This window comes from Salvia hispanica, chromosome 4, assembly GCF_023119035.1.
Source record: "Salvia hispanica cultivar TCC Black 2014 chromosome 4, UniMelb_Shisp_WGS_1.0, whole genome shotgun sequence".
Classification (NCBI taxonomy): Eukaryota; Viridiplantae; Streptophyta; class Magnoliopsida; order Lamiales; family Lamiaceae; genus Salvia; species Salvia hispanica.
The window spans coordinates 37,605,129-37,630,134 of NC_062968.1; the positions used below are offsets into that span (position 1 = coordinate 37,605,129).

The 25,006-nt window shown below is 37.4% G+C and overlaps 7 protein-coding genes across 11 annotated transcripts; 2 read left to right on the plus strand and 5 right to left on the minus strand.

Moving 5' to 3' along the window:
- LOC125220005 lies at positions 1 to 1,267 on the minus strand. The gene has a single exon (XM_048122112.1). It carries the CDS (start codon positions 1,091 to 1,093, stop codon positions 362 to 364), a length of 732 nt encoding a protein of 243 aa, XP_047978069.1. The 5' UTR covers positions 1,094 to 1,267; the 3' UTR covers positions 1 to 361.
- A 1,484-nt stretch (positions 1,268 to 2,751) lies between these two features.
- Positions 2,752 to 5,393, plus strand: LOC125223994 (F-box/kelch-repeat protein At1g57790-like). 2 transcript variants are annotated; one of them, XM_048127321.1, is made up of 3 exons: positions 2,752 to 2,879; positions 3,709 to 4,821; positions 5,172 to 5,393. In XM_048127321.1, the coding sequence occupies exons 1-2, from the start codon at positions 2,845 to 2,847 to the stop codon at positions 4,796 to 4,798; spliced, it is 1,125 nt and encodes a 374-aa protein (XP_047983278.1). In that variant the 5' UTR covers positions 2,752 to 2,844; the 3' UTR covers positions 4,799 to 4,821; positions 5,172 to 5,393. The 2 variants fall into 2 exon arrangements, with proteins under 2 accessions (XP_047983278.1, XP_047983277.1); XM_048127320.1 differs by lacking the exon at positions 5,172 to 5,393 and having other exon boundaries at positions 3,709 to 5,054.
- Positions 5,394 to 5,654: 261 nt separating this feature from the next.
- LOC125223965 (replication protein A 14 kDa subunit B) lies at positions 5,655 to 6,793 on the minus strand. Of its 3 annotated transcripts, none has more exons than XM_048127289.1 (3): positions 6,705 to 6,793; positions 6,346 to 6,607; positions 5,655 to 5,854 (listed from the first exon to the last, which is right to left on the minus strand). In XM_048127289.1, exons 2-3 carry the CDS (start codon positions 6,599 to 6,601, stop codon positions 5,790 to 5,792), a joined length of 321 nt encoding a protein of 106 aa, XP_047983246.1. In that variant the 5' UTR covers positions 6,602 to 6,607; positions 6,705 to 6,793; the 3' UTR covers positions 5,655 to 5,789. The 3 variants fall into 3 exon arrangements, with proteins under 3 accessions (XP_047983246.1, XP_047983247.1, XP_047983245.1); XM_048127290.1 differs by having other exon boundaries at positions 6,346 to 6,604; positions 6,705 to 6,727; XM_048127288.1 differs by lacking the exon at positions 6,705 to 6,793 and having other exon boundaries at positions 6,346 to 6,684.
- A 411-nt stretch (positions 6,794 to 7,204) lies between these two features.
- LOC125220186 (ABC transporter B family member 29, chloroplastic) lies at positions 7,205 to 11,211 on the minus strand. 2 transcript variants are annotated; one of them, XM_048122341.1, is made up of 10 exons: positions 10,594 to 11,211; positions 10,234 to 10,320; positions 10,010 to 10,117; positions 9,669 to 9,785; positions 9,053 to 9,136; positions 8,450 to 8,666; positions 8,265 to 8,350; positions 7,828 to 8,015; positions 7,555 to 7,684; positions 7,205 to 7,455 (listed from the first exon to the last, which is right to left on the minus strand). In XM_048122341.1, the coding sequence occupies exons 1-10, from the start codon at positions 11,182 to 11,184 to the stop codon at positions 7,327 to 7,329; spliced, it is 1,737 nt and encodes a 578-aa protein (XP_047978298.1). In that variant the 5' UTR covers positions 11,185 to 11,211; the 3' UTR covers positions 7,205 to 7,326. The 2 variants fall into 2 exon arrangements, with proteins under 2 accessions (XP_047978298.1, XP_047978297.1); XM_048122340.1 differs by having other exon boundaries at positions 9,519 to 9,785.
- A 2,317-nt stretch (positions 11,212 to 13,528) lies between these two features.
- On the plus strand, positions 13,529 to 15,479 carry LOC125220187 (putative pentatricopeptide repeat-containing protein At3g11460, mitochondrial). The gene has a single exon (XM_048122342.1). It carries the CDS (start codon positions 13,568 to 13,570, stop codon positions 15,437 to 15,439), a length of 1,872 nt encoding a protein of 623 aa, XP_047978299.1. The 5' UTR covers positions 13,529 to 13,567; the 3' UTR covers positions 15,440 to 15,479.
- On the minus strand, positions 15,450 to 17,549 carry LOC125220189 (rho GTPase-activating protein 5-like). The gene is made up of 4 exons (XM_048122343.1): positions 16,979 to 17,549; positions 16,426 to 16,666; positions 16,110 to 16,340; positions 15,450 to 16,032 (listed from the first exon to the last, which is right to left on the minus strand). Exons 1-4 carry the CDS (start codon positions 17,305 to 17,307, stop codon positions 15,610 to 15,612), a joined length of 1,224 nt encoding a protein of 407 aa, XP_047978300.1. The 5' UTR covers positions 17,308 to 17,549; the 3' UTR covers positions 15,450 to 15,609.
- Positions 17,550 to 20,656: 3,107 nt separating this feature from the next.
- On the minus strand, positions 20,657 to 23,330 carry LOC125218900 (probable small nuclear ribonucleoprotein G). Its single transcript, XM_048120696.1, has 4 exons — positions 23,175 to 23,330; positions 23,059 to 23,081; positions 21,057 to 21,178; positions 20,657 to 20,953 (listed from the first exon to the last, which is right to left on the minus strand). Exons 1-4 carry the CDS (start codon positions 23,207 to 23,209, stop codon positions 20,891 to 20,893), a joined length of 243 nt encoding a protein of 80 aa, XP_047976653.1. The 5' UTR covers positions 23,210 to 23,330; the 3' UTR covers positions 20,657 to 20,890.
- Positions 23,331 to 25,006: the final 1,676 nt, after the last annotated feature.

Here is a 25,006-nt window from a genome sequence, read left to right on the forward strand (position 1 = left end):
TAATTTTAAGATGTAAATCATATATAACATGCAAACAAGATCCCTTTTTATATAATGGACTAATTTGAAGCACTGCACATGATTGATTATTGAAGTAGAGAATAAAGTACTATTAAGCAGAAGAAATTACAATTCTAACACAAAAAAAAAAAAAAAAAAGTATATTTACCACCGCTCGTATATAATTTGATATTTCTTACCTATATTCACCAACTCAAAAATCTTACCATGAACAAGCATTTTTAAAAAGAAAAGAAAACGAAAGGCGTCAAGAAAATGGCATATCTGGAAACAGTTATGCAAGCTGCCACGTCACGCAACAACTCCAATATTCCGATCTACCCAAAGACTTTGTGTCACCTCACAGCTGGATTGAACTCCTCGGCCGCCTCCCCGATGCAAACCGGGTCATCCCACCCAAACCGGGCGGTTCGCTACAAACCGGTGCTTTCACACTCACGCTTATCCGCGCCGGTTCGTGGATACTCTCCATCACTCTCCGGCTCCCTGACCTGGGCGCCTTCTTCTTCGACCCGAACAGGCTCATCACCTTCGAGTAGAGCCCGGTTTTCTTCTTCTCAGCCGGTTTATCGTTTGTCTTTCTGATGGAGTTGGACCGTCGCCGGGCTCGCTTAGATCTGACCCTCCCCATGCAGGAGACCTTGGGTGAACCCGGTTCAGCCGTCGGTTTCCCTGCAGACGAACCGGACCGCTTGGGAAACAACCTTATGTTGGGCGGTTTGCAGGCGCGGCGTTTGGACTCGACGAAGGCGGTTTTTTGTGTTTTCGGCAGGCCGATGATGGACTTGAAGCTCCGCTGGGGATTGGAGTTGGAGGTAGCACTAGCAGCAGCGTGGTGGGTTGAACTTGAAATTGAATTGGAGTTGCCTCTGGTTGAATCCTTTCGCTCGTAAAACGCGTTCCGGTCGAACCACTCGTATTCTGCGTCTTTCGATAGCCAGAACGACTCCGGCGGGATGTCTGACGTCGCGGCGTTGTCGTCGTCGGCAGCGAGGGTTTCGCAGGTTATTTTCCGGTCGTTTCCTCCGCCGGCGCAGGCCGCCACTAGGGTTTCCAGATCAACTTGAGGCATTATAAGAATATTTTTAACGGCAGATGTTTTGGAAATGGTTGGATTGGAAGAATAAGGATTATATAAGTGCGATCGGATGTAGGAAGCATAAGAGAATTATAGAGGCAAGAAAAATGAGATTGAATTTAGTAATTACCGGTTTTACTAATTGGCATTTTTGGTGGTTGGGCTTGACCGCTGATTTTAGTTGGGGTAGAGTATCTTCTCTCTAAGGCCTGTTTGTTCGTACGAAAATATAATTATACGCATAAATTTTGAAATATCAGTGTCATCAAAATAGATACCCCTTCCCACAATAATATGCATTCATTCATTTTTAGTCGGTTCCATGAGAGAACGCATTTTTTAATTTTAGAAAAAAAAATTCTTTTTAATGAGTTTGGACTTATTCTCCACTAACAATACTTTACCTTTTCTTTCTACGTTTCTTTTATTTTACCAATATTTGTGCATTAAAACTCGTGCTGAATCAAAAGTACATACTCTTGTGAGATAGTGAGAGGATCATATTTTTATTTTCGTTCATCTCATGCACACTATTTTATGATATTTTTTACTATCATAAGATAGGCCCGAATTCACTGTCTCAAAACATCAATAAACTTGGATTTAGTAATGGAGTTATAATCCGACTCCGACTCTCTTCCTCGAATTCACTGTCTTAAAACAACATAAACTTGGATTTAGTAATGGAGTTATAATCTGACTCCGACCCTCTTCCTAGGCTGGAAGTCCTAAAAGGGGATAAAACATGAATAAACTAATGATTAATGATGGTATCTTGCATAGCGTTCCATTTTTAGTGTTTTACTATCTAACCACTAACTCGACTTGTACTACAATGTTTTATCCTGAAAAGCAAAAATGTTTTATGTATATAACCATGGTAATTAACATTCGTATGAGTCTGATTACGTGTTTACTCAAATACTCGACTTATATAGTAGATAAATAATTCTATTGAAAACCTGTTGCAAATTATGCATGTGTTCCAATCACAACATGTGATGGTAGGGTGGTAATTGTCCAAAATCTCTGCACATACTAGTACTACTTTTCTGGGTAAAAACAAAGAAGCTCCGAATCAATAATAATTGATCAATCAATACTATTGTTGTTGCTTGGTGTCCAATTAATAAAATGCAAGAAAGAGGTAGACTTTCAACATGCTAGATGGCATGTATCATGTTTCGAAACATTTTAATACATTATGTGATTCATTAATAATGTAAGAATCTAGGAATATAGTTGTAGTTGAGTACAATATATAGAGTTCGTGTGTGTGATCTCGTATAAAGGAGCTCAACTAAAAGGATGAAACAGAGGAGATTGGTTTATGACTAAAAATAAGTAGGTACAACCAGTATCGTTTTATTGATCTGGTTGGAAACTTGATTCATCTACTATAAGTTGTTAGTTCCTAGCAAATCATGCTCAAATATTTTAAGAAGCAAAAGTATGTAAGAGTTAAAATTCTTTAAGGGTTTGTTTGGTATATGAAATTAGAATTAGAATTTTATGGAATTGAATAATATTTCAATTCCAAATTCTACGTTCAATAAAATGAAATATTTGATATAAAATTCAATTTGAAGAATTTGTGTGTAAACATATAACATATAACACATCATAGTTACTATGTTCTCCATAATCCTCGTCTCCTTACTTTTTTCACAGGAAACACACAACACTGAAACCCAAAACGAAGAGAACATTACTTTCCCGTGAAATTCTATCTGGTTTCGCCAATTATGGCTGGAAGAAGAAGAAGAAAAAAGACGAAGTTGTGAGTTTATCTAAACTTTTTTTCAGTCATGGACTCACACTGCTACTTATCTGAATTACGTGAAATAAGGGGTTTTCGTTGCCCTAGTATGTGGGTTTGGGGGTGAATTGGTGATTGACGCATGCACGAATTGTATACTATAATTGTATTTTCTTGAATATTTTCAATTGTGCGATCACATTTGAGTGTCTGAGAAGAATCAAGAATGCGATTGGGTAATTTGATAATGCACCTTTTTTTTTGTCTCTGATCCATCATACTGTTTTCATCTTTGTGTTAAATCCAAAACCCTACCATCCACTAAAAATAATCTTGGTAGAGAGAAAACGTGGTTGAAATATTGTTAGTGGAAAATTAGACATATTTCATTAGAAAGACAATTAAGAGAATTTAGCTTAACAAAATTAATGTTCTTGGATGGATGGATTAGTTTTTTCTCACCCAGTTTGAGCTTCGTTGAACATGTAAGGAAATTTGTCCATGGTAACAGGTCTTTGTTGATATAGCTACAATGTATATCACTGTTGGAATCAGGGTATTAACTCTCGTTTTTGCTGCTGCGATAATTTATATGTGACTATAAATCCTCGACCATTCAATTGCTATACGCATCCTTTAACTCTCATAGGTCTTTTTGTTGATATGGCCATAATGTATATCGCTGTTGGAATCAGGGTATTAACTCTCACTACTGAGAATTATCTAGTTTCTTTTTTGGACCGTATACTGCAGAGGCAATCTTCTAATATTGCATTGTTATCTAGCCTACTAGTGAAGTAGCAATGCTTAAAATGGTGTGACTTTACCTTACGAAATTTCGTGGGTGTAGGCTGTCTGAAACAAGAAGAGGCAACGGACAAGTTTCAAAGGGGCAGAGAGATGCGCAACTAACACAATTGCAGCTCCCAACAGAGATTTTGGAAGTTATTTTTTCTAAGTTAAGCTTGAGGGACAATATTCGTGCTTCTGCTGTTTGCAAAGAATGGCTAGCTATTGCTGTTTCTGTCAGAATGGCCAATAAGCCTCCATGGCTTATGTTCTTCCCAAAACAAGGAAACTTGCACAAGTTTTATGACCCTTCTCAGCGCAAATCATATTGGCTTGAGTTGCCAGAGCTAGATGGTTCTAGGGTTTGCTGTGCGAAGGATGGTTGGTTGCTGCTATACAAACCTAGATCGCAGTCCATATTTTTCTGTTGCCCTTACACGCGGGAAATCATCAATTTGCCTGAGCTAGAAGGAACGTATCAGATAGTTACTTTCTCTGCTGCTCCAACATCTCCTAGCTGTATCCTTTTCACAATTAAGCCTGTCAGCCCCACCATAGTCACGGTTAGCACGTGTCGTCCTGGGAAAACTGAATGGACCACTGTGAACTGCCAAAACCGTATGCCATTTGTTAGCAGCATTTGGAATAAGCAAGTTTACTGCCAGGGTCATTTCTACTGTTTGAGTCTCACTGGCTCGCTTGGGGTTTATGACCCTGAAAAAAGCACTTGGGCCGTTCAGTCTGTGCCACCTCCTAAATGCCCAGAGAATTTCTCCGTCAATAATTGGTGGAAAGGCAAATTTATGGCAGAGCATAATGGGGATATATTTGTCATATACACTTGCGCTGCAATAAACCCGGTGATTTATAAGTTGGACCAGACAAATAAAGTATGGGTTGAGATGCAAACTTTGGGAGGCATGTCACTATTTGCTAACTTTTTTTCTTCCCATGCTAGGACAGATCTTCTTGGAACAATGACAAATAATGTCTATTTCTCAAAGGTTCGATTTTATGGAAAACAGTGTGTTTCATATTCACTCAAAGATGGGAGGTACTATCCACGGAAGCAACATTATGATTGGGGGGAGCAAGATCCTTTTGAGAGTATTTGGATCGAACCGCCTGAAGACCTCTCAACATTTCTTTAATGGTTGCAGTTATAGAGTTCAAAGTAAGTTCACTTCTTTGCTATTCAAAAATTGACCATGCTCGATAGTTATCCCTCATGTAGCTAACCTACCTTAGTACATCATTTGTTCTCATTTTATTCCATAATGTAATTAGTATGTAGACTATAGCTAGACTTTGAAATATTGCTGTAATACATGATTGTGAGTTGTGACATTAGAGATTTATTCCATACTTTCCTTATTAAAAGATTGTTCTGCTTTTTCTGTTGCACCATCATCGACTCAGATGAGTTATTGCCAATGTGTTCTGCTTAATTTTATCATGCTTTAGGTTTTGATGTGCTTTCGACAAGAACAGAAGTAGGAGTTCTTCTGACTAATATTTGTACAGATCAATCTTGCTAACTGGTAGATACTGAAGCAAAGCATATCCATTAACTCTGCGTCAAATTGCCATATTCTGACATGATGGAACAAGTATTTTCATCAATATGAATGGAAGTTAGCAGAGTAGCTACTTTCTGTATTTCACATGGTGTAATCCTTAGATTAGTTTTATTCAAATTCTAGTGCTTTATAATTTTATCAATGTTTCTGAAGAATATAGTGAGATTCCAAATTAGCGTATAACCAAGTTTAAGAACAGAATATCCAGATCATACTAAGAGGGAGTTTTGGAAAAATGTATGTGTAGTTGTTGAAATTTAGACTGACATGGTTCGGTTCATTCCTTTACTGGCAAACTACTGCTAACCTCATGATCCTCAAAATTTACTTTGACAATTCATATTAATGAGGTTTTTTGATTGATATATGAAGCAACATTCAAACTGAACATACGTTAGAAAGTAGCTAGCTAACACCACAAGAAGGCTTAAAAGATTCGAATTCGTCCATGTAGATATAACAAAAAGGCAGACCACAACATTCAGTCACGAATTCAAGAACTGCCCTACTTGTGAAATGTGAATGCAGAATCAATCTTTACGGCTGCAGACAAGATAACTGCTTAGATGAACAGGTGCTTGAAATCCCCATTTGCAAGTTGACAAACAGTATTGTAGCTTGAGACATCTGCACAAACAAAACAGAGTTGGTAAGAATCACAAGAGTTTATGTAAGTGAGGCAGCACACAATTTTCATTCCTTTAGTTGCAGAGGCAGCCAACCAATACTAGTACTACAATTAAATAACCCTCCAAAGACTTGTAAAGAGAACAAAACACCGATCAGAATAAACAACTGCAAAGATTATTCTTTTGAGCGTATTGCCATTTCCAAGTAGAGATACAAGATTCCCAAACGGGGGGAAAATTACCTAAATTGAACTATGATTTTCAAGGTAAAGGACGAAGCGACAATGAACTATAGATATCGCGTTTCCCATTGAAAATCAGCAATTTACTATAATTAACTTTAAAACGAAGAGAAAGAAGGGAAATTACAACAAATAGTGTACTGAATTTAGTTGCAAAATAAACTAGAAATGGAACAGAATAGAAAACAGAAAAAGCAAAAGACGCAATTCAACGGCAACGAATATGTTAATCAAACTCTGAACATACCAAAATTGTCACCGAAGTTAGTCCAAATCTCAGCCTGAATAGATCGATTGCTGTCAGCGATGCCGATAACCTCAACAAAAGTCGTGAGGGGATTAGGGGGCTGCCCCTTGATAACCAGTTCCTGCTCATCGGTCGATTTTCCGAAAATTGAGCCGCCGTCGTTTCTGAGCACCTGAATCACTGCGCGAACCCTACGCCCTACATACATGCGCAGCAACTCCGCGTTCACAAAAGCCGCCGGGTTCGATGTATCCATTTTCTTCTAGAAGAAATAAACAAATTCAAAGTAGATATCAGTAGAAACAAAATACGCTATCAGAAATCATGAATGAGATTGCTAGGGTTAATTTTGGTCTAACCTTCAGATTTCAATGTGAAAGACCAGGAATTGAAATAAGGATTTATTGATAATGGTTTATATAAGAGTTGAAATGGCGCCAAATATTCCCGCCATCTATTTTCTATTTTTCTATATACATCTTATTCCATAATTACTTTTTTTTCTTTATTTAAATACAGAACTACTCATTGTTAGATAACATGAATGCTACCAACGTCATTTTTAAGGAATCCTTTCTAAAATAATCTAAAAATTAAGCAAAAAAGATAGTACATCATAATCTTTGAAATGTATTTTTAAACCCCATGAAATTATTAGCACTCTCTTCGTTCCATTCAAGATGTCCATATTTTTATGCCACGAAATTTATAGTGTGATAAAGTAAATTAAAAAAAGTGATTGTATATTATAATGAGAAGATAAAATTCATTTCTAAATATAGAAAGTAGGTATCTTGAGTTAAATCAACTGAAACGAGGTACTACCCCTACTACCAATACAAATGAATACAATGATGTATTATACATAAATTAGGCTTTCATATAAAAAAAGTCCGAATATTTACACTCTAAAATACACCTCGTGAAGCTTTTGGAATGATAATTTGAAGAAAACACCAAAATTCCCCTTGTTTTCTAATTCTAAACTACAAGTCCTGATGCCAGTGATCCAAGAGCAGAATGACTCAACTGCTGCAGCTTTCCATCCCTTAATAGGAATATTCTTTCAGCCATCAAAACTGTTTCTACACGATGAGCAATCACCACCACCTGCAAACATATCCATGTATTTAGTGATTGCAACAAAACCACTACATAAAATCGATTCAGATAGTCCTTACTATACAAAACTGCAGTTAATTAGCTTACCGTGCGATCTTGCATTAGACGTTGAAGAGCTTGTCTTACCAGTAGCTCGGATCTGCTATCTAATGCGGAAGTTGCTTCGTCTAGAATAAGAATAGACGGGTTCTGATAGAGTGCTCTCGCAATAGCTAACCTGGCAGAAACAAACAGGTACCTCAGGGACAATATCAACTAAGACTGCAGAGAAAACTATATGCTTGAATTATAACGAGGATGGTAAAAAACCATGCATTGAAAAAGTAAATCAACTTAAAATGAGCAAATAAATTCCCCTGCCTTTGCCTCTGGCCTCCACTAAAATTTGAGCCCCTTGGACCAACAGTGGTTTGATACTGATCGGGTAGGCATTTAATGAATCCGTCTGCATTTGCAGTTTCAGCTGCAAATCTAACTCTTTCCATGTCAACACCACTCAATAGATCCTTGTACCCAATATTCTCAGCAATAGTGCCAGCAAAGAGTACCTGAGATCGAGAGAGTTCAAAATAGCTTTCAACTGATAGCAAACACGACCTTATAAGTTATAAGCAGACCTAGTTTGCACTTTCATGGATCATGCTGCTTATAATACCTATTTGATGATAACAAGTGGTACCAAGCAAAACTAAATCATAACAGATCATCTCTGGTTCTCTTGAATTTCACTAAATTTGATTTAAACCCTCCTGACTTTAGAGCAAAAATTTAAGACATAGATCGGTTTAGCCACTTACTGCATCTTGAGTCACCAAACCAACATGTCTTCTTAAGCTCTGTAATTGAATATTTTGAATGTCGCAGCCATCTATCAATATTGAACCTGCCGGTGAAGAATTAGAAATTAGAGTTACATCGATGTAAAAGATTCATACAACCGACAGTGATGAGCTTCTATTCTACGAAGATTCCCGATACTTACCTGAAAGAGGTTCATATAGGCGAAGCAGAAGTTTTACGAGAGTTGTCTTGCCACCTCCAGATGGCCCAACTAGAGCAATTGTCTCTCCAGCTTTAATATGAAGATCCAGCCCATTCAGTACAGGAGCCATACCATCTCCGTATGAAAAAGAGAGGCCGCACACCTCCACTTCTCCCGTAACAGAGGCCAAGTCAACTGCATCTGGTTTCTCAATTAGCTGCAGATGCCATCATAATTCATAAGCAGCATATGACCCATATATTCTAAGAATAGCTCATCTATTTCAAAGAGTTTACTTTTTTATTTTTAATTATACATGAATAATGTAGCAAGTAGAAATCACATATCTAAAAGATTCACTATTGCTATATAAAAACTGACACAACTTAACGGGAAATGCTAGGAATCTTACTTTGAAGCATCAACGAATTCTCAGAAACACATGAAATAATGAGTTAAATAAATCCTGGAAGCAGTTATACTAATTCTTTGAGTTAGAGCCAAAGCCCCTACAGGAAAAATAGGAAATTGTCTTATCAGCCGTATTAGATTAGTAATGACAGACCTAACAATAAGAAAGTCTACTGGTGCATATGAATCTACCTGGGATTTGAACAAGCTTAAGTTAAACAACCGCTCAATTGCTGGTTCTCCTTGCTTTAACTCATTGTATGCTTTTCCAATATCCTGCAAAATCCTGTAATTTTCAAATTGATGCTATGCTCTTAAGACAGTTGCACACAAGAAAAGCCAATAAACTTGCATTTTTTATTAGGTTTTTTATGAAGTGATTGAACTTTTAGCAAAAAGCTAACAAAACAATATTGACATATGCCATAACCATAGACCGCTCTCTTAAATTTGGTTTTGGGGTTAATGTCTCCATGTGCCATAGATTATGGAATCAAATTAATTTTTGAGAAAGTAAAAAAGAAAATACTACAAAACCCCAAAATACTTGACCATGAAAACTGAAAACCCCACCTGATTCATGATCCATTTTGAGTCAGCAGAATATCATCACACGAACAAAATCAAGAAACTATTAACAAAAGGGGAAATTCAGTACCTGAATAGGATCAATCAAAAGAACCAGTGATGTCATGAAGGAAACTATGACAGAGCAATTTAATGAGCCTCTTGAAACTATGATTGAGGTGGAACCCAGAATGAGTAAAAGCCCAAAAAACATTATCTGCACTATGTGAGGGATTAAAACCTTCGCTTGCTTCTTCTTCAATCGTGCAGATAGATCAGCAGATGCAAGCAACTGGAATCTAATACGTTCGTTGGATTCTGCATTGTTTGCCTTCACAAAAAGAATTGAAGGGAAGACCTGGAACAAAAGAAATAACGCATATGCTGTCAATCCTCAGCTGTATACTAGAGAAAGAGCAACGTGGAACTTATCTATCAAAAGAGAGTACATGTCCATGTCCTTTAAATTAGGTGCAGACAAGATATTAATAGATCAAAATTTGTGATATGCATGTGGGTAACCATAACAAAGAAAAAAGTCTGAATAGTTTCAAATGTTCTAAATGAGTTCATCTATGAAACCTCATTTAGGTAGGCTGCTAGAGAGGCTGTACTAAGATTCGCCTCATTAGATATTATGCGAAGCTTTTCACCTAGGCATCCAACTGTTAGAGCCATTGCTGGAATCACCTTAAAAGGAAATAGAAGAAACAAATTGATTCATCAGTTCTAATAAACAAATCTATTCATGCTATGCATATATATATATATATATATATATATATGTTTATACACCACTTCCTTACAAATGCAGAAATTAGAGAAAGTTGAGGACTTATGGTCAACATCTGAGTTGCCATTGCTGATAACTGCAAAACGCTTGGTACTATCGTCTGTTGAACAAAAACGAGAATTATCAGAATCAGAATAATATACTCCATTGTCAATCCTAAAAAATCAAATATGACACATGAGTCTCAAGACCAGAAGAGATCAAAATTAACCACAAAGATTTACCATTACTAGTTAGACACATAATTCACCCCCAACTTCAATAGTTTACACCTTAATCTCTCCTATTTGTTCCTTTACTTAGATATAGCTTAAGTCTTAAGTTCATATAACCTAACTCAAGGAGGTATAATGTTTAAAATAGCAATGATCACATTCAAAAGAGAGTGCACTGTGTCAGCCACATCCTCCGCCTCTGCTGTGATCCGGTACGCGACATCCCCAGGAAGAATCCCGTTTCCGCCCTCGAAGAACCCCAAATCCCTCTGCAAAACCCTATCGAAAACATGAACCCTTATATTATACGCACAATTCAACGCGGCATCCCACAAACAGGCCTGCTGCAAGTAATTCGCCACAATTCGGATCAGAAGGAGAGCCCCCAACGCCAAAGCCCCGTTTCTTAAGGTCGCCAAATTTGAGACGGCGATCGAGGAAGAGAGTTGCCCCGCCAGAGGAACGAGTTTGGAGAGCGAGTAAACCGAAACGGCGCTGCATAGCCAGCCAGTGAGGATCGGCCGCCATTCCGATTGGAGGTAGGGCGACAGGGCAGTGAGGGAAGGGAATTTGATCGGCGGAGGGCGGTAGCTGCAGGAAGCGGCCCTCGTCGCAATTGCGGAGCGGATTCGGCCATGATTTAGGATGGCAATTTTGCGATGTCGACCGAGGATGTTGAGGTTGCGGTGGAAGAGAGAAGGGGAAGACGACGGGTAGTGTGGCGGCGGAAATTGGAGAAATTGAGCCATTGAGGTCTATTGAGGCAGAGAGAAGAACATCAGTATCAACTGTCATAACTGAATTTATATTTTGCTTTTCCTTTTTAATGTTGGGGAAAAATATCAAAATACCACGCTTATCATACTAAAAAAATACCGAAAATATCAATTTTTTGATATAGCGCAATTTCTGGTACGGTAACCGTAGCAGTGTTCATATACCGACACCGCATATATTGAAATATTTTCGAATAAAGATTTGATTATTGAAGTTTTATTGATTTGAAGATTATGAAAAGATTTGATTGCGATGAAATTTTATTGTTTTGGACGTTATTTAAATAGTTAAAATGTTATTTAAAATATTTGGGTATAAAATGGGTTTTTTCAGTATAATACATGTACACCATTTTTCGCTATACTGAAATATGGTATGGTATACTGTAAGTCTACAATAATGACTTGCAATAATGATACGGTAGCGTAGCTGTATCAGAAATTTATCATACCAAATAAAGTTTTTAGTATAAAAGTGGGAGATTGCAGTGTATATGTAATATGTGCGCATTAGGTTTTGTCATGTGTGTGTGCAATGGATGCGTTGTTATGCTTGTGTGCAATGTGTATGTGTTTAGTATGTGTGTTGTGTGTATATAGTGTTTATGTGTGTCTGTGTTAGTGATTTAGTGTTTGTGCTTGTTAGCATGTATGTGTAGTGTGTTGTGAGTGTGGGTATGTGCGCACGCATGTGCAGTGTGTGTGTATATAAATGTATGAATACACGTTTGTGTGTTGTATAAATGTGTGTATTATCTTAATGTAAGGGCACTATATGTGTATGCAATGTGTATATAATGCATGGGTAGCAATGTGTGAAAGTATCTAATTTTAAAACTATTTAGAATTCTAAATAGTATTTACTTTACTCTTTACCTATGGAATTTAAATTGTAGAAATGAAAGTTTTGGATCTTAATTTTATTCTACAGATAAATATATTTTGACTTCATGTGATACCCAACATTAAATTTAGAATTAAAAGCTGTATATTCAATCTCAGTTTCGTGGTTCAGTTGAAACCTAATACTACTATAGAAGTTGTGATGCAATCATTCATAGATCTGTAATATACTAGTATATGGGACTATGGTAGAACTAATCTGCATCGAGAAACTCAGCGGTTTTGTGGCAAAATTGGAAAACTACATTAAATCCTTATGACAGAAAAAAAAAAGTAGTGTTAAAAGTGTCTACTATTTCTCTCTGATTTTATTGGTTACGGCGAAGATTGCGCCGGTGACGGCAAGGACGATCCCAGAAATGATGATCGTCTTCTTAAAGTTGTGCAGCGCATCCTCAGTCTCCTGCTCTTTCCTTTCAGCCAATTGTTTTTGCTCTTGCTGCACATCATTCATCATTCATCATTCATTTTCTTACCTTACAAGTGCCAAAAAATACTACTGTATTCATTTTCTTACCTTACAAGTACCAAAAAATACTACTCCTTCCGTCCCGGCTAAGATGACACATTGCTTAGCCGGCACGGGATTTTAAGAGTGATTGGTTAAAGTGTTTAATTGGACAGAGAGAAGGTGAATGTAAGTATTAAAGTAGAGAGATAAAGAAAGATGAATATTTTAATAGGAGTAAGAAAAAAATGGTTGAGTGTATTAATTGGAGAGAGAAAGTTACCAAAAAAGGAAATGTGTCATCTTAGTTGGGACAGACTAAAAAGGAAAACGTGTCATCTTAAGCTGGACGGAGGGAATAGTAGTAATGAATGGAGTGGTTACCTTACCTTATTTTGGTCGACGGCGGAGGAATCCGAATCTACCTCAAATTCCTTGTTGCTGCCCGGATGCAACTCTTTCTCTAAGTCCGCCGCTGGAAATGGTTCACTCGAACTTGTCATTCTCATTAATTGCTTGCTTTCCAGATCATGTATTGTATGCCTTCTTTTCAACTAACAAATGTAACCAAATCCACCCCACCAATTGTGGATCTCATACTGTTTTCCATTCTTTATTTCCCGTTCAACTTCCCTACAAAATAGCTAATCTCTAACCTACGCCAACATTTTGCCATTTTTGTATATAGGGCTATTGGTTCTAAATATAGCCGAAATTTGGTATTTTTCACAAGCTTAAAATTTGATTGCAAAAATCATAAACTTATATAGTGTAGTGTGCGTTTTCCACTATTTGAGATAGATTTTAAAACTGAAGTAATACACAAATTTGCTATGTCACTCTCTTATTTTTTACAATATTATTTTTATTAGAGATTATTCTTTAGAGTAAATAATTAGGTTCGAGTATTAAAGATAAAAATGTTTATATACAGTAGAAAAAAAAAAAAAATATTAAAACAAAAGTAGGGGATGCTGTGATTTCTATTGCAGAGTCCCCCAGGCAATGAGTAGGCAGAGCTTGCCGCTATGCTTCAAGACAGCGCGTCTTCCGCAACCCACTGAAACCTCCTCCGCCGCCGCCGCGAGCGGGTCCAAATGGAACACGCAGCTGCGACAACTCTCTAAGAATGGGCAATACAAACATGCCCTGCTTCTCTACCGCCAAATGCTCCGCTCCGGCGCCACTCCCAACGCCTTCACCTTCCCCTTCATCCTCAAGTCCTCTGCTGCCCTCTCCATCCATCTCACCGGAAAACAGCTCCACTCCCACGTCGTCAAATCCGGCTGCCTTCTTGAACCCTTCGTCCAAACGGCTCTCATTTCCATGTACACTAAGTTCCGCTTGTTTCATAATGCGCGCAAGGTGTTCGACGAAATTGCTGACTCAGCCAGGCTAACTGTTTGCTACAATGCTTTAATGTCTGGATTCATTCTCAAAAGTCTCTCACATGCTTTGCTTCTCTTCCTCGAGATGAGGGCTAAATGCGTGCCGTTGAACACAGTCACCATCTTGGGGCTTGTCCCCGGTTGCTCGATTCCACTGCACTTGAATCTCGGGAGCTCATTGCATTGCTTGGTTATGAAATTAGGTTTCATCTCACATCACGATGTTGCAAATTGCTTCTTGTCCATGTACTCGCGTTGTGAGTCGATCGAGTCTTCAAGGAGGCTGTTTGATGAAATTCCTGAGAGGAGTTTGATCACTTGGAATGCCATGATATCCGGTTACTCGCAGAATGGACTTTGTGCCGAGGTATTGGATCTTTTCCGTGATATGCAGTGCTCTGGATTTCCCCCCGATGAGGTGACTCTTGTTGGCGTACTATCGTCCTGTGCCAACCTTGGCGAGCAGAGAATCGGCCTTGAAGTGGAAGAGATGATAAAAGTTCGTGGATTTGAATCCAATCCGTTTCTGAGGAATTCGTTGATCAGCATGTATGCCAGGTGCGGTAATCTGGTGAGGGCGCGTGCAAATTTTGATGCCATGGCTGAGAAGACTCTGGTGTCGTGGACAGCCATCATAGGTGGCTATGGAATGCATGGACAAGGAGAGGTTGCTGTGGAGCTCTTTGATCAGATGATCAAGGAAGGCATTCGGCCAGATAAGACAGTCTTTGTCTGCGTTCTGACCGCGTGCAGTCATGCTGGGCTGATGGAGAAGGGATTGGGTTATTTCTACTCGATGCAGGACGTTTACAGATTGAGTCCTCTTTCAGTGCACTACTCATGCGTGGTGGATCTTTTGGGTCGAGCAGGTCGGTTGGGAGAAGCGCTAAACCTCATTGAGTCGATGCCACTGCAGCCAGATGGTCCCGTTTGGGGTGCCCTACTAGGTGCTTGCAAGATTCATAAGAATGTTGAGTTGGCGGAGTTGGCCTTCAACAAGGTTGTTGAGCTTGAGCCTACGAACATCGGTTACTACGTTCTGCAATCGAATATTTACTCTGAAGCGGGTGACATGGAAGGTGTGGTGAGGGTTCGAGTGATGATGAGAGAAAGAGGGCTGAAGAAGGATCCTGGTTATAGCTATGTTGAGTACAAAGGGGAAAATCATCTGTTTGTGGCGGGTGACAAACGTCATCCGCAGTCGAAAGAGATCTACAGTATGTTGAAGAGGTTGGAGAATCTAGCAAAGCAAGGCAGTGAAGGGGAGAATTCAGGTGTGCATAGCGAGAGGCTAGCGATAGCGTTTGCACTTTTGAACATGAGTTCAACAAAGGAAATTCTTGTTATTAAGAACTTGAGGATATGTGGAGATTGTCACAGGTTTGTAAAAGCAGTTAGCAAATTTGTAGATTGTCGGTTTATAATTAGGGATGCGACGCGGTTCCACCATTTTGATGGTGGCTCCTGCTCTTGTAAAGACTACTGGTGAAGTTCTGCAATTCACAACATGGATACATTTTGATCTGTTATAAAATGACTTTAACTGAATAATAGTCCATACATAAATTACATTACAAATTTGAAATCCATCCCAAAGAGTGTGAAAAAGACAAGCAGTGAAGGATATTAGTAGAATAAGATGAATGGAAGTAGGGTGGTTCATCGCCATGCTTCCCTCGGCACTGTGCACGAATTTGCACGCCTAATCACGTTCGCTTGTTTGTTTCTGTCACCTGCACTTGCAGCCTGGTAAATCTCTGATTGACTAGTGTTTCTCGTTGCTCCTTTCTTCAAACTTCTTGGCTGCAACCTTGGCTGATTTCTTCCGCCTTCAACTTCAACGCTGCTGCTGCTGCTGCTTAGCATATCACCAAAATGTCCTTTTCCTTTTCCATCTTCATTGTGAGGCTTTTCATCTTCCTCCTCCCGTATTTCGCTTTCGCCTTTGTTCTTGTGATGCATCACCGAACCACATTCCACCACAGAGTCCTCCTTCCTCTGTCTCAGGGTTTTGACAATCAAAGTCTTGAGGAAGTTGATGACTTGGACGGCGTACATCAACGCTGTCATAGGATCGGACATCTGCAACAGTTAAAGCAGCCTCATTAGTAGAGTGAGTAATTCTTATTGTTTGCTTTCAGTTTTCAGCATTACATTACCTGAGTCATATTTGGAGCAAAAACCATGGCAATGTTTCGTGCATTCATCTTGTTGAGATGGTCTAACTCAGCAACGTCACTCATCAGATTGATCACCCAATCCAGCAGCGCTGCTTCTGTGGGTGGAAGGAGGCTCACAAGGTGAGCACACTCTTCCTCCGACTGCGCCTGCATCACCTGCTCCGCCTCCACACAATCCAGCACCCCTTTCGGAAGCTCTCTGAACCAAGCCTATACACACAATACAAATACCATCAATCAACTTTCATCACTTCCCATCTTATCTTCACTTTTTAACCATTCTAAACAAAACTACCTTGATGAGACCTGCTAAGCAGTGAACGTCGATGTCATCTGGGATCAATCCATTGTTTAGCTGTTCCCTCACATACTCTTCCTGTCCATTTTCTGGATTGATTCGGAAGATTCCTTCAGACTCGAGGCCTCTCTGTGAGTAGAGGCGCCGTTGCATCATGAGTAGGATGGTAGGCACACAGTTGCCTTTTCCATCGAAAGATAGCTGCATCGACTCTGTTGAAACTCCAAACACTCGAGTACTACACAAAATCCTCAATCAAACTTTCAACATCAAGTTTAAGATGATCTATTTTGGAAGAAATGGAGTATCACCTTTCATATGCAATCGAGAGCATATGACTAGCTTTTAAGAAAGCAATATTTCATGAAAAGGAAATGAAATGCAAAAACATTTTGAACAAAAGTTCCAGACTTTTTGGTACTAGTATAACTTGCCTTCCTCATACAGTTTGATAAGTCTACATTCAAAAGAATTTAGCCGTTATACTACTAAATATGCCTATACCCAAAATTAAAACAAGAATTGAAGAAACACAGAGAGCCTCTCTGACCTGGCACTAGGAGGCCTTCTAGGAAGCTGAGGTTCAAACTCAACAGGGAGGCCAAGAAAGCCATTAAACCTATCAAAGGTGACATGAGCAACATGCCTAACATTGGTAGGGCCACCAATCTCCATTATCGCATGCTCTTGAATTCCACTCCTGCTTCTGCAACCAGCCAATGACTTCCTAAAAACACTCAAGAAAACAGCTAAAACAGGCAGCTCATCATCCCCTTCTTCTCCTATTTCACAACCCCTGCTGTAAAAATCAGCATTGACAACATTCTGTTGTGAGGTGGAGGGCAGCTGTTGAGATGGAGAGCGTACTATCTCTGTCATATTTCCTCCTTTAAAACGGTTATGAAGCTTGTGTTTGTTTCAAGATTTTGAGAGGGGGGTTTTGATGGAGGGAAATATATTCAATAGGGAATTGTTTGGTGGATTAATTAGTGTCCTATTTTTGTGTTAAAACTGCAGGTTAATGATTATGAGGTTGGTGGTTGATGGTTGATGGTGTTAGAACTTAGAACAAGACAAGAATTTTGAGAGAGAAATTCTACTGTTTTGTTGAGTAGAAGTAAAGTTTCTGTGGAATGGTGGGACTTGTTCATCATCATTTATAACATTTCTTCATGCTTTATTTACACTTTATTTTTAATGCAATAACGTGTATATTTTTGTGATATTAAAGGTGGTGATGCTTTGGGTTCTACTATAGGTCTATAATTAACCAAATATATATGGAGCCATCAACAAGCACCAAAAAGAAAGAAGAGGGGAAATGGATAAAGAAATGAAATTTGAAACCTAACCCCAGTAAGTATTGGCACTCCAGTCTATCAAACGAGTGTAATTAATGAGCTCTCCTTTTGAAGTTAAATTCATTTATTACCATTGGCATTTGGTCTCACTTTTTGAAAGGTAAATTAAAAGAGATATTATTAATTGTTTAAAATTAGAATGTAACTACGATTATATTATTCATAGAATATCAACAAAATTCTTTAAAATGACAGGCTATCTTAGTTGGATCCACTTTGTTCACATGAATTATTGCAAGTTAACACAATATTTGTCTTAACTAAGTCAGTGGCTTCTCCTACATTCAACCAATTAAGGATCTTCTCCATATTATTCAAATATGGTTTTATTTATAAAGCACTCTAACTACTTCCACTTGCTTATAATCATGGCACTGGATCAAGAGTTGGCAAATCAAGATGCAAAATCCAAAATAAACAATGAAAGTCGGCACGTTCTTATCAAATGGTATAGCATTTGATTCCTGAAGTAAACTGCGTATTTTGATAGTATGATAAAGGGTTTCACAAAACTTATTTTAAATTCTCATGTCAGTGCATTAATAATTTTTTACGATAATATTAGTAGTATACATAGTGGCGGACGCATGAATTTTAGTGGGGGATCCAAATTCCTGATAACCGTTATAGTGTACTATTTTTTTTTCGATATTTGTCTCACATCAAGTAGTTGAGGCATGGTGGTATAGGAAGTTATGAGATAGTAGTATATGTATGGATAACGATTGACGAATAACAAAAGGATGGCGATAATTCCCTAAATGTGAAACATTTGTTTTTCAAGACGAGATTTTATTTAGAGTAAAAGTCAGTTTTGGTCCTAAACATATGGCCGAAATACCAATTTGGTCCAAAACATCCATTTTTGAAAAACGGGTCCGTATATAACATATGAAATTTTTGACGGTCAACCGGTGATTAGCACAATAATTTTGACCTGATTAGGCTTATTTTAATTACTGTAGCATAATACGTCCTCAACACTTTACAATTGAAATCAAGGCCATTGCCGAATGATGTCAGAAAACAAGTTTCTATGGCACTGGCACAGTCAAAATCACCGTTGATTTCTGAAAAATTGAATGGCGGAGCTCCACAATCCGAAGAACTAGGGTTTGTCGTCATCTTCCTTGCATCGTCTTCTTTCTCAGGGACTTCGTCGTCGGGCTCGACTTCTAGAATTGGAGAAAGCTCGATTTCTGCGTCGGCATTAGGGTTCGCCGACGGACCTTGTTCCATTTGCTTCGGAGGAGGAGAATGGTGTCCGACAGGATCGGGCTCCGACCGCCCTTCACTTTCACCTTGATTTTCAGGCGAATGGTGGCTGGACTTCCTCTTCCTCGAATATGTCGCCTTGACGTTCACAAGTCCGTCGATGGAGCGGAACTTAGGGTATGATGAGTTCCAACTCATGGCCATCAAGAGATACTCGGCGGCGGCAACGGCGGAAGTGTTCTTGGTCGGATTCGGAGCTAGGTTTTTTTTTTTTTAGAACGGCGAGAAAAGAGAAAGAGAGTTGGGAGGGAGTCGATTAGTTTCTAAGTGTTTGGAGTGTTGTAGGGAAAATGAATGATCTTTCAATTAGAAATGCAAAAGGAATTGAAAAAGAATTAAAATCCATTTAATTAGAAAAATAATTAGAAAATAATTAGATGCCTAATAATCCAAGATTAAGCCTAATCGGGTCAAAATTGTGCTAATCGACGGTTGACCGTAAAAAATGGACGCAAACGACACGAATTTCATATCTTATGGACCCATTTTTCAAAAAATGAATATTTTGAATCAAATTGGTATTTCAGCCATATGTTTAGGACCAAAATTGACCTTTACTCTTTTATTTATCGTTATTTTATACTAGTAAGTAAAAATAATAATATAGAAGAAAGTGAAAAATATAGAGATAATGTTGTTTCCATTTTAATGAATAATAAATAAGAACTTTTTTATTGCCAAATTTGTGCGAAACAAAAAAAAATAGTGTGTGTAGGGTTTAACTTAAAGTTAAAACCTTGTGCATTTGAAACAAATAAAATAGTGTGTGTAACTTAAAGTTAAAACCTTGTGCATTTGAAAAAATGGGAAGTATTAACAATATAAAAGGAAAATTGGGAAGATTAAAAATACTCCAAAGCAGCTGAGTCATGGAGGCATAAATGAGTATACACATTATATGCACTAATATAAATTGAACCAATTTTAGACTTGAGTCTTCATAAATTTGGTGGAGTGCAATAAAAATTACTGTAGTATGTGATAGAGATTCGACTAAATTTATTGTACCACGAAATAAAGGTAGACATACAGGTCTAGTGTGTATGCATATGTCTTGATGATGTTATCAATGTATTAGCTTGAGAAATAAATGTTGTGTCATTATGAAAATTCAAAATAAGAGTATAAGCTATAGCCCTAGAATAGAAGATAAAATTTGATTTGTGCTTACATGTTGCACACATTTCATCAAAAAATATGATACTACTCCGTACGTAATTAAATGAGGCAGTTGATCAACATGATTGGGGTAGCTTATAATGGACCAAAATTATTTCAACTATCTGTCTATCTCAGTATGAAAATTAAAAAGAAATACGAACAAGAAGAGCATATCACACGAGATGAAGAATGAGATTCTTTCACTCTCATTGTTCTATCCGCAACGGTCTGCAGACGCTGCACTAATAAAGCAAGAAAACAAAAAGGCAAAAGCCACAATTTATTTTTAACTTTATGGGGCAAAAGGAAGTAGATATTCCAAGATAAGTGACGCTCCTTAGTTTTTTTATACAAACAAAAAAAGTAAAGTTACCACTTTGTTAAACTAAGAAAAATACTTCAATATTATTGGACGCTCCCTACTTTCGAAATACAATAATATGGCGTATCATTCAAAAAGGAGAATTCCAACCGCAAAATGCAGATAATCATTCTTTACAAGTCACAGCATTTTATAGAAAGGCTCCAACATTCACCGGCATAGAAATCAGAAACAATAGGTAAGCTATTTAGTTTGGACGATTAACATAAGTCGCATAATGTTGAAATCACTACAGCTGCAGTATCCCATATTAGATTGGATGCATACACAAACAATGTACAGTTTATTGTGCTCTACTAACCGGCTCAAGAGCTTCCACAGTAACCACGCTGTTACCCCTAATTACCTGCAACAGAAGCAAGCAACAACATTTGTAAGGTTGATTGACCATCATGATGTTGTGAAGCATACAAATATTCTCAACCACCACAGGTTCGAAAAGGACTTACCACCATGCCAATGTCAGTTTTCTCATTTCCATTCACCTCGACAGTATTGTCCACCACCAGGTTCATGAACTGATCGAAACCACGTAGTGTTCCAACCACCATGCGGTTGGCATTAAGCTTTACTGGAAAGTACAGTATCAGACAATTTGAGTGTGGATATCAAGGAGAAAACAAACTATAGAGCACATCCAATGATATCAAGGCAAATTCTATTAAGCAATTAACATGAGGGGATGATTCTAGATCAAGTTTGCCTAAAGCAGCTGTGTGGTACAATAGTTTTCATCAGTCAGCGTAAAGCAACTGATTTATTAATATTAGTATATTATTGATGACTTAAGATTCATAACCCATAAATAAAGCTTAGATATCTAGTCAATACCATGTTAGAAATACATATTTAACAGTTTCAGATGCACTATATGGCTAGCTTAACAAAGCTGTTAATCTAGCGCAAATGTGTTTCCATGGTATTTTCTGTGTGTAAATTTCAATTAGAAGGTATGGATAGTGCAACAGCTTTAACACGTGATGTACACCAATATTCTGCAGGGTGCTAAGGTTGATAACTCTACTTTATAGGCTACAAGAATTACAAAGACCGCCATTCTTTCTTAAGAAGCACAAATTTTAAAGAGAAAAGGGTTTCTGTAACCCATGGCCAATACACTTTTGGTTGCAGTGCAGCCTATCCATACCTAACAATTGTACTCAAAGCATATCATGTAGTTAAGAGAACAAATGATTCCCGTGTCATAAGTGTTGGTACATAGAATTCCATATTATTTAATTACTCCAATACTATAGAATATCAGATATGATAATACATGTCCCTAAACAGGAGAAGAAAAAATATCAGTACTATAGGTCGTGGCTTGAACTTGTAACAACCATGTTTAAACATCTAACACAAGCAGGTTATAACAACACTCACAGCATCAAACAACGTAGAATCAATTAGTAATTGGCTGCATTTTTATTTCCATTTTACTTTTTTAAGAAACAAAAATATTGCTCGTCTGACTTAGATTCAAGCTTGATTGTAGAACTAAATGACAATATAAACAGAGCATAAATTACTATAACCAAGGACCTCAGCAGAAATATACATATACATGTGGAAAAACAAAAACAGACGCAAAAGAACTGAATAACTAAAGCATCATTATTTTCGGATAGGGACAAGTGCGAAAATGAATGGAGGATTTCTATTAAGCAATTAACATGAAGGGAGGATTCTAGATCGAGTTTTCCTAAAGCAGCAGTGGTGCAATAGTTTTCCCCAGTCAGCGTAAAGCAACTGATTTATTATTAAAAAATTTGAGAGTCATTGAATTCATAAACCAAGAAATACTGCTTCGATATGTAGTCAATACCATATTAAACACACATATATAACAGTTTCAGATGCATTACAAGCTTAAATGGCTAGCTTAACAAAATTGTTAATACAAAATTAAAATCTAATCTAACTGTGTTTCCATGACATTGTTTGTGTGTAAAGTTTAATTAGAAGGCATGGACAGTGTCAGCAACTCTAAACGAATGCTGATGGAAATTTTCAAATTCATACATCAATATTCTGCAGGGTGCTAAGGCTGATAACTCTAATTTTATAGGCTAAAAGAACTACTACAAAGACTGCCATACTTTCTTAAGAAGCATAGATTTTAATTAACTGCATTTTATTTCCATTATAGTTTTTTGAAGAAACAAAAATATAGCTAGGCTGACTTCGATTCAAGCTTGATCGTAGAACTAAATGACAATATAAACAGAGCATAGATTACTGATAACCAAGCACCTCATCAGAAATATACCTATACACGTGAAAGAACAAAATAAACGCAGAAGAATTGAGCAACTAAAGCATCATTATTTTCGGATAGGGACAAAGGCGAACATGATAACAAAGTAGCAGCTGCCATTTAGCGTAATAAACTTAAATACATCATCAATTACTGTTCACAGGAAATAATCAACAGGAAAAATGATAACTCACTCTGGAGCTTCTTGTCCATGTACCTGCCGATATGATAACAAAAAAAAAGGTTAAGATCAGTTGGTTTAATTCTCGCAATAAACGACGATATACTGATAAAGCAATGAAAGGCTTACTTCTTTAGATCCGGTGGCTGTCCCGATCTGCTCATGGCTGATTCCTTGAGAGAGAGGATTTCCAGTCAGGGTTTAACTTTCATCAAAAACCCTAGAATTTAGGAGCAATCATTCACAGGAAATAAAAGGGCCGATGCAAAATATTAGGCCCAATAGCCACTTCGTGATGGACATTTGAGTTACAACCATTTATACCGTTTTGGGTAGGTCTACTTATTCGGCTGGTTCCAGTTCTAACCGGATCGGTTGAACGATTAATCAATTTGAACTTTTTATAAATCACAAAATCGGAATCGGTTGGTTCCAGTCTGGAACCGGCTGGTTAAAACCAATCGGTTCCGATTCCGAACCGGAACCGATGTATAATTTTAATCCGAATTTATTTATACTTCTAAATAATTCAATATTAATAAAATAATAATTCAATATCTGGAAATATAACAAATAATACTAAAAATTCAAATAAATACAAAAAAATATAAACCAACGATACAATAATATTCAATTATTCATATATAGGTAAAAGTGATGTCAAGTGTACTAGGTCAGACTAGTTTATGTTGACAATTCTTTTATAAAAAAAAGAGTTCTAAAATTGAGCCATTTTATTAAAAGGAGTTTTGAAATTGAATTTCATTTTCCTTTTTTTAGCTAAACAAATATTTCGATGGAATTTTCAATACTAATTGATCTTGTTGTAACTTTTTTGTTTAATACAGAATAATTAATAAATCATTCACAAACAGGTTAAAATCGTATGTTAAATGAATTGTTATATAAATTTATTATAAAGTTTAATTTCTATCATATGAAATGATATTGTATTTGTATAAGTTCTTTTGGAAATTAAAAAAATACTTATAATTAGGGCTGACAATTTTTGACACGACACGATAACACGACACGAATCGGCACGAAATTAATGGGTTTGGGTCAGAGATTATCGTGTTCGTGTCCTTATCGGGTTGACCCATTAAGGACACAAAATTCGTGTCGTGTTCGTGTCGGGTTCGTGTTATCCGTTAACAATGCGTGTTGTTCGTGTGTTATTCGTTAACACATAATATTTTAATATTATTATTCTTATTAACACATAATATTTTAATATTATTATTCTTATTATTTTCATTTTTCAATACTTATTTTCGTGTCATTAATGGGTTCGTGTGTCGTGTTGACCCGAAACGGTTCGTGTCGTTAATGGGTTCGTGTCGTGTTATGGTGTAAGGTCTGGAGGGTAGCGGGTCGTGTTCGTGTTCGTGTTTGAGGTTTTCTTAATGGGTCGTGTTCGTGTTTGTTGTTATCGTGTTCGTGTCGTTATCGTGTCGACACGATAACGACCCGACACGCACGATTTGCCACCCCTACTTATAATGTCCTACTCATAGCAGTTAGTTCATAAAAAATGGATTGGAGAAATAATTGTACATTTAAAAGCATCATGGTTTAAACATTTTAAATACTTCAAAAAAACAGAGCTCGCAAATTTAACACTGTTTAAATCTAAAAATCACTCAATGTTCAAATTATTTTACTTAAATTCAATATTAATTCAATTAAGTTAGATTTATATTAAATTATAAAAAAAAAATTGAATTGTAATCCGGTTCTCGGTTAGAAATTGCTTGGTTCTGATTTGAACCGGAACAAGTTTTATTTCAAAAGTTCAAACCGGAACTGGAACTGGTTTTCCGGTTCCTCAATTAACCGGTCGGTTCCAGTACCGATTCCGGTTAACCGAGAATCGGAAATCGTTTAAGCACGCCTAGTTTTGAGTTATACTCTGAGGGTTGTTTCTTCTGACGTTAGATGGTTTTTCATCTCCCAATTCA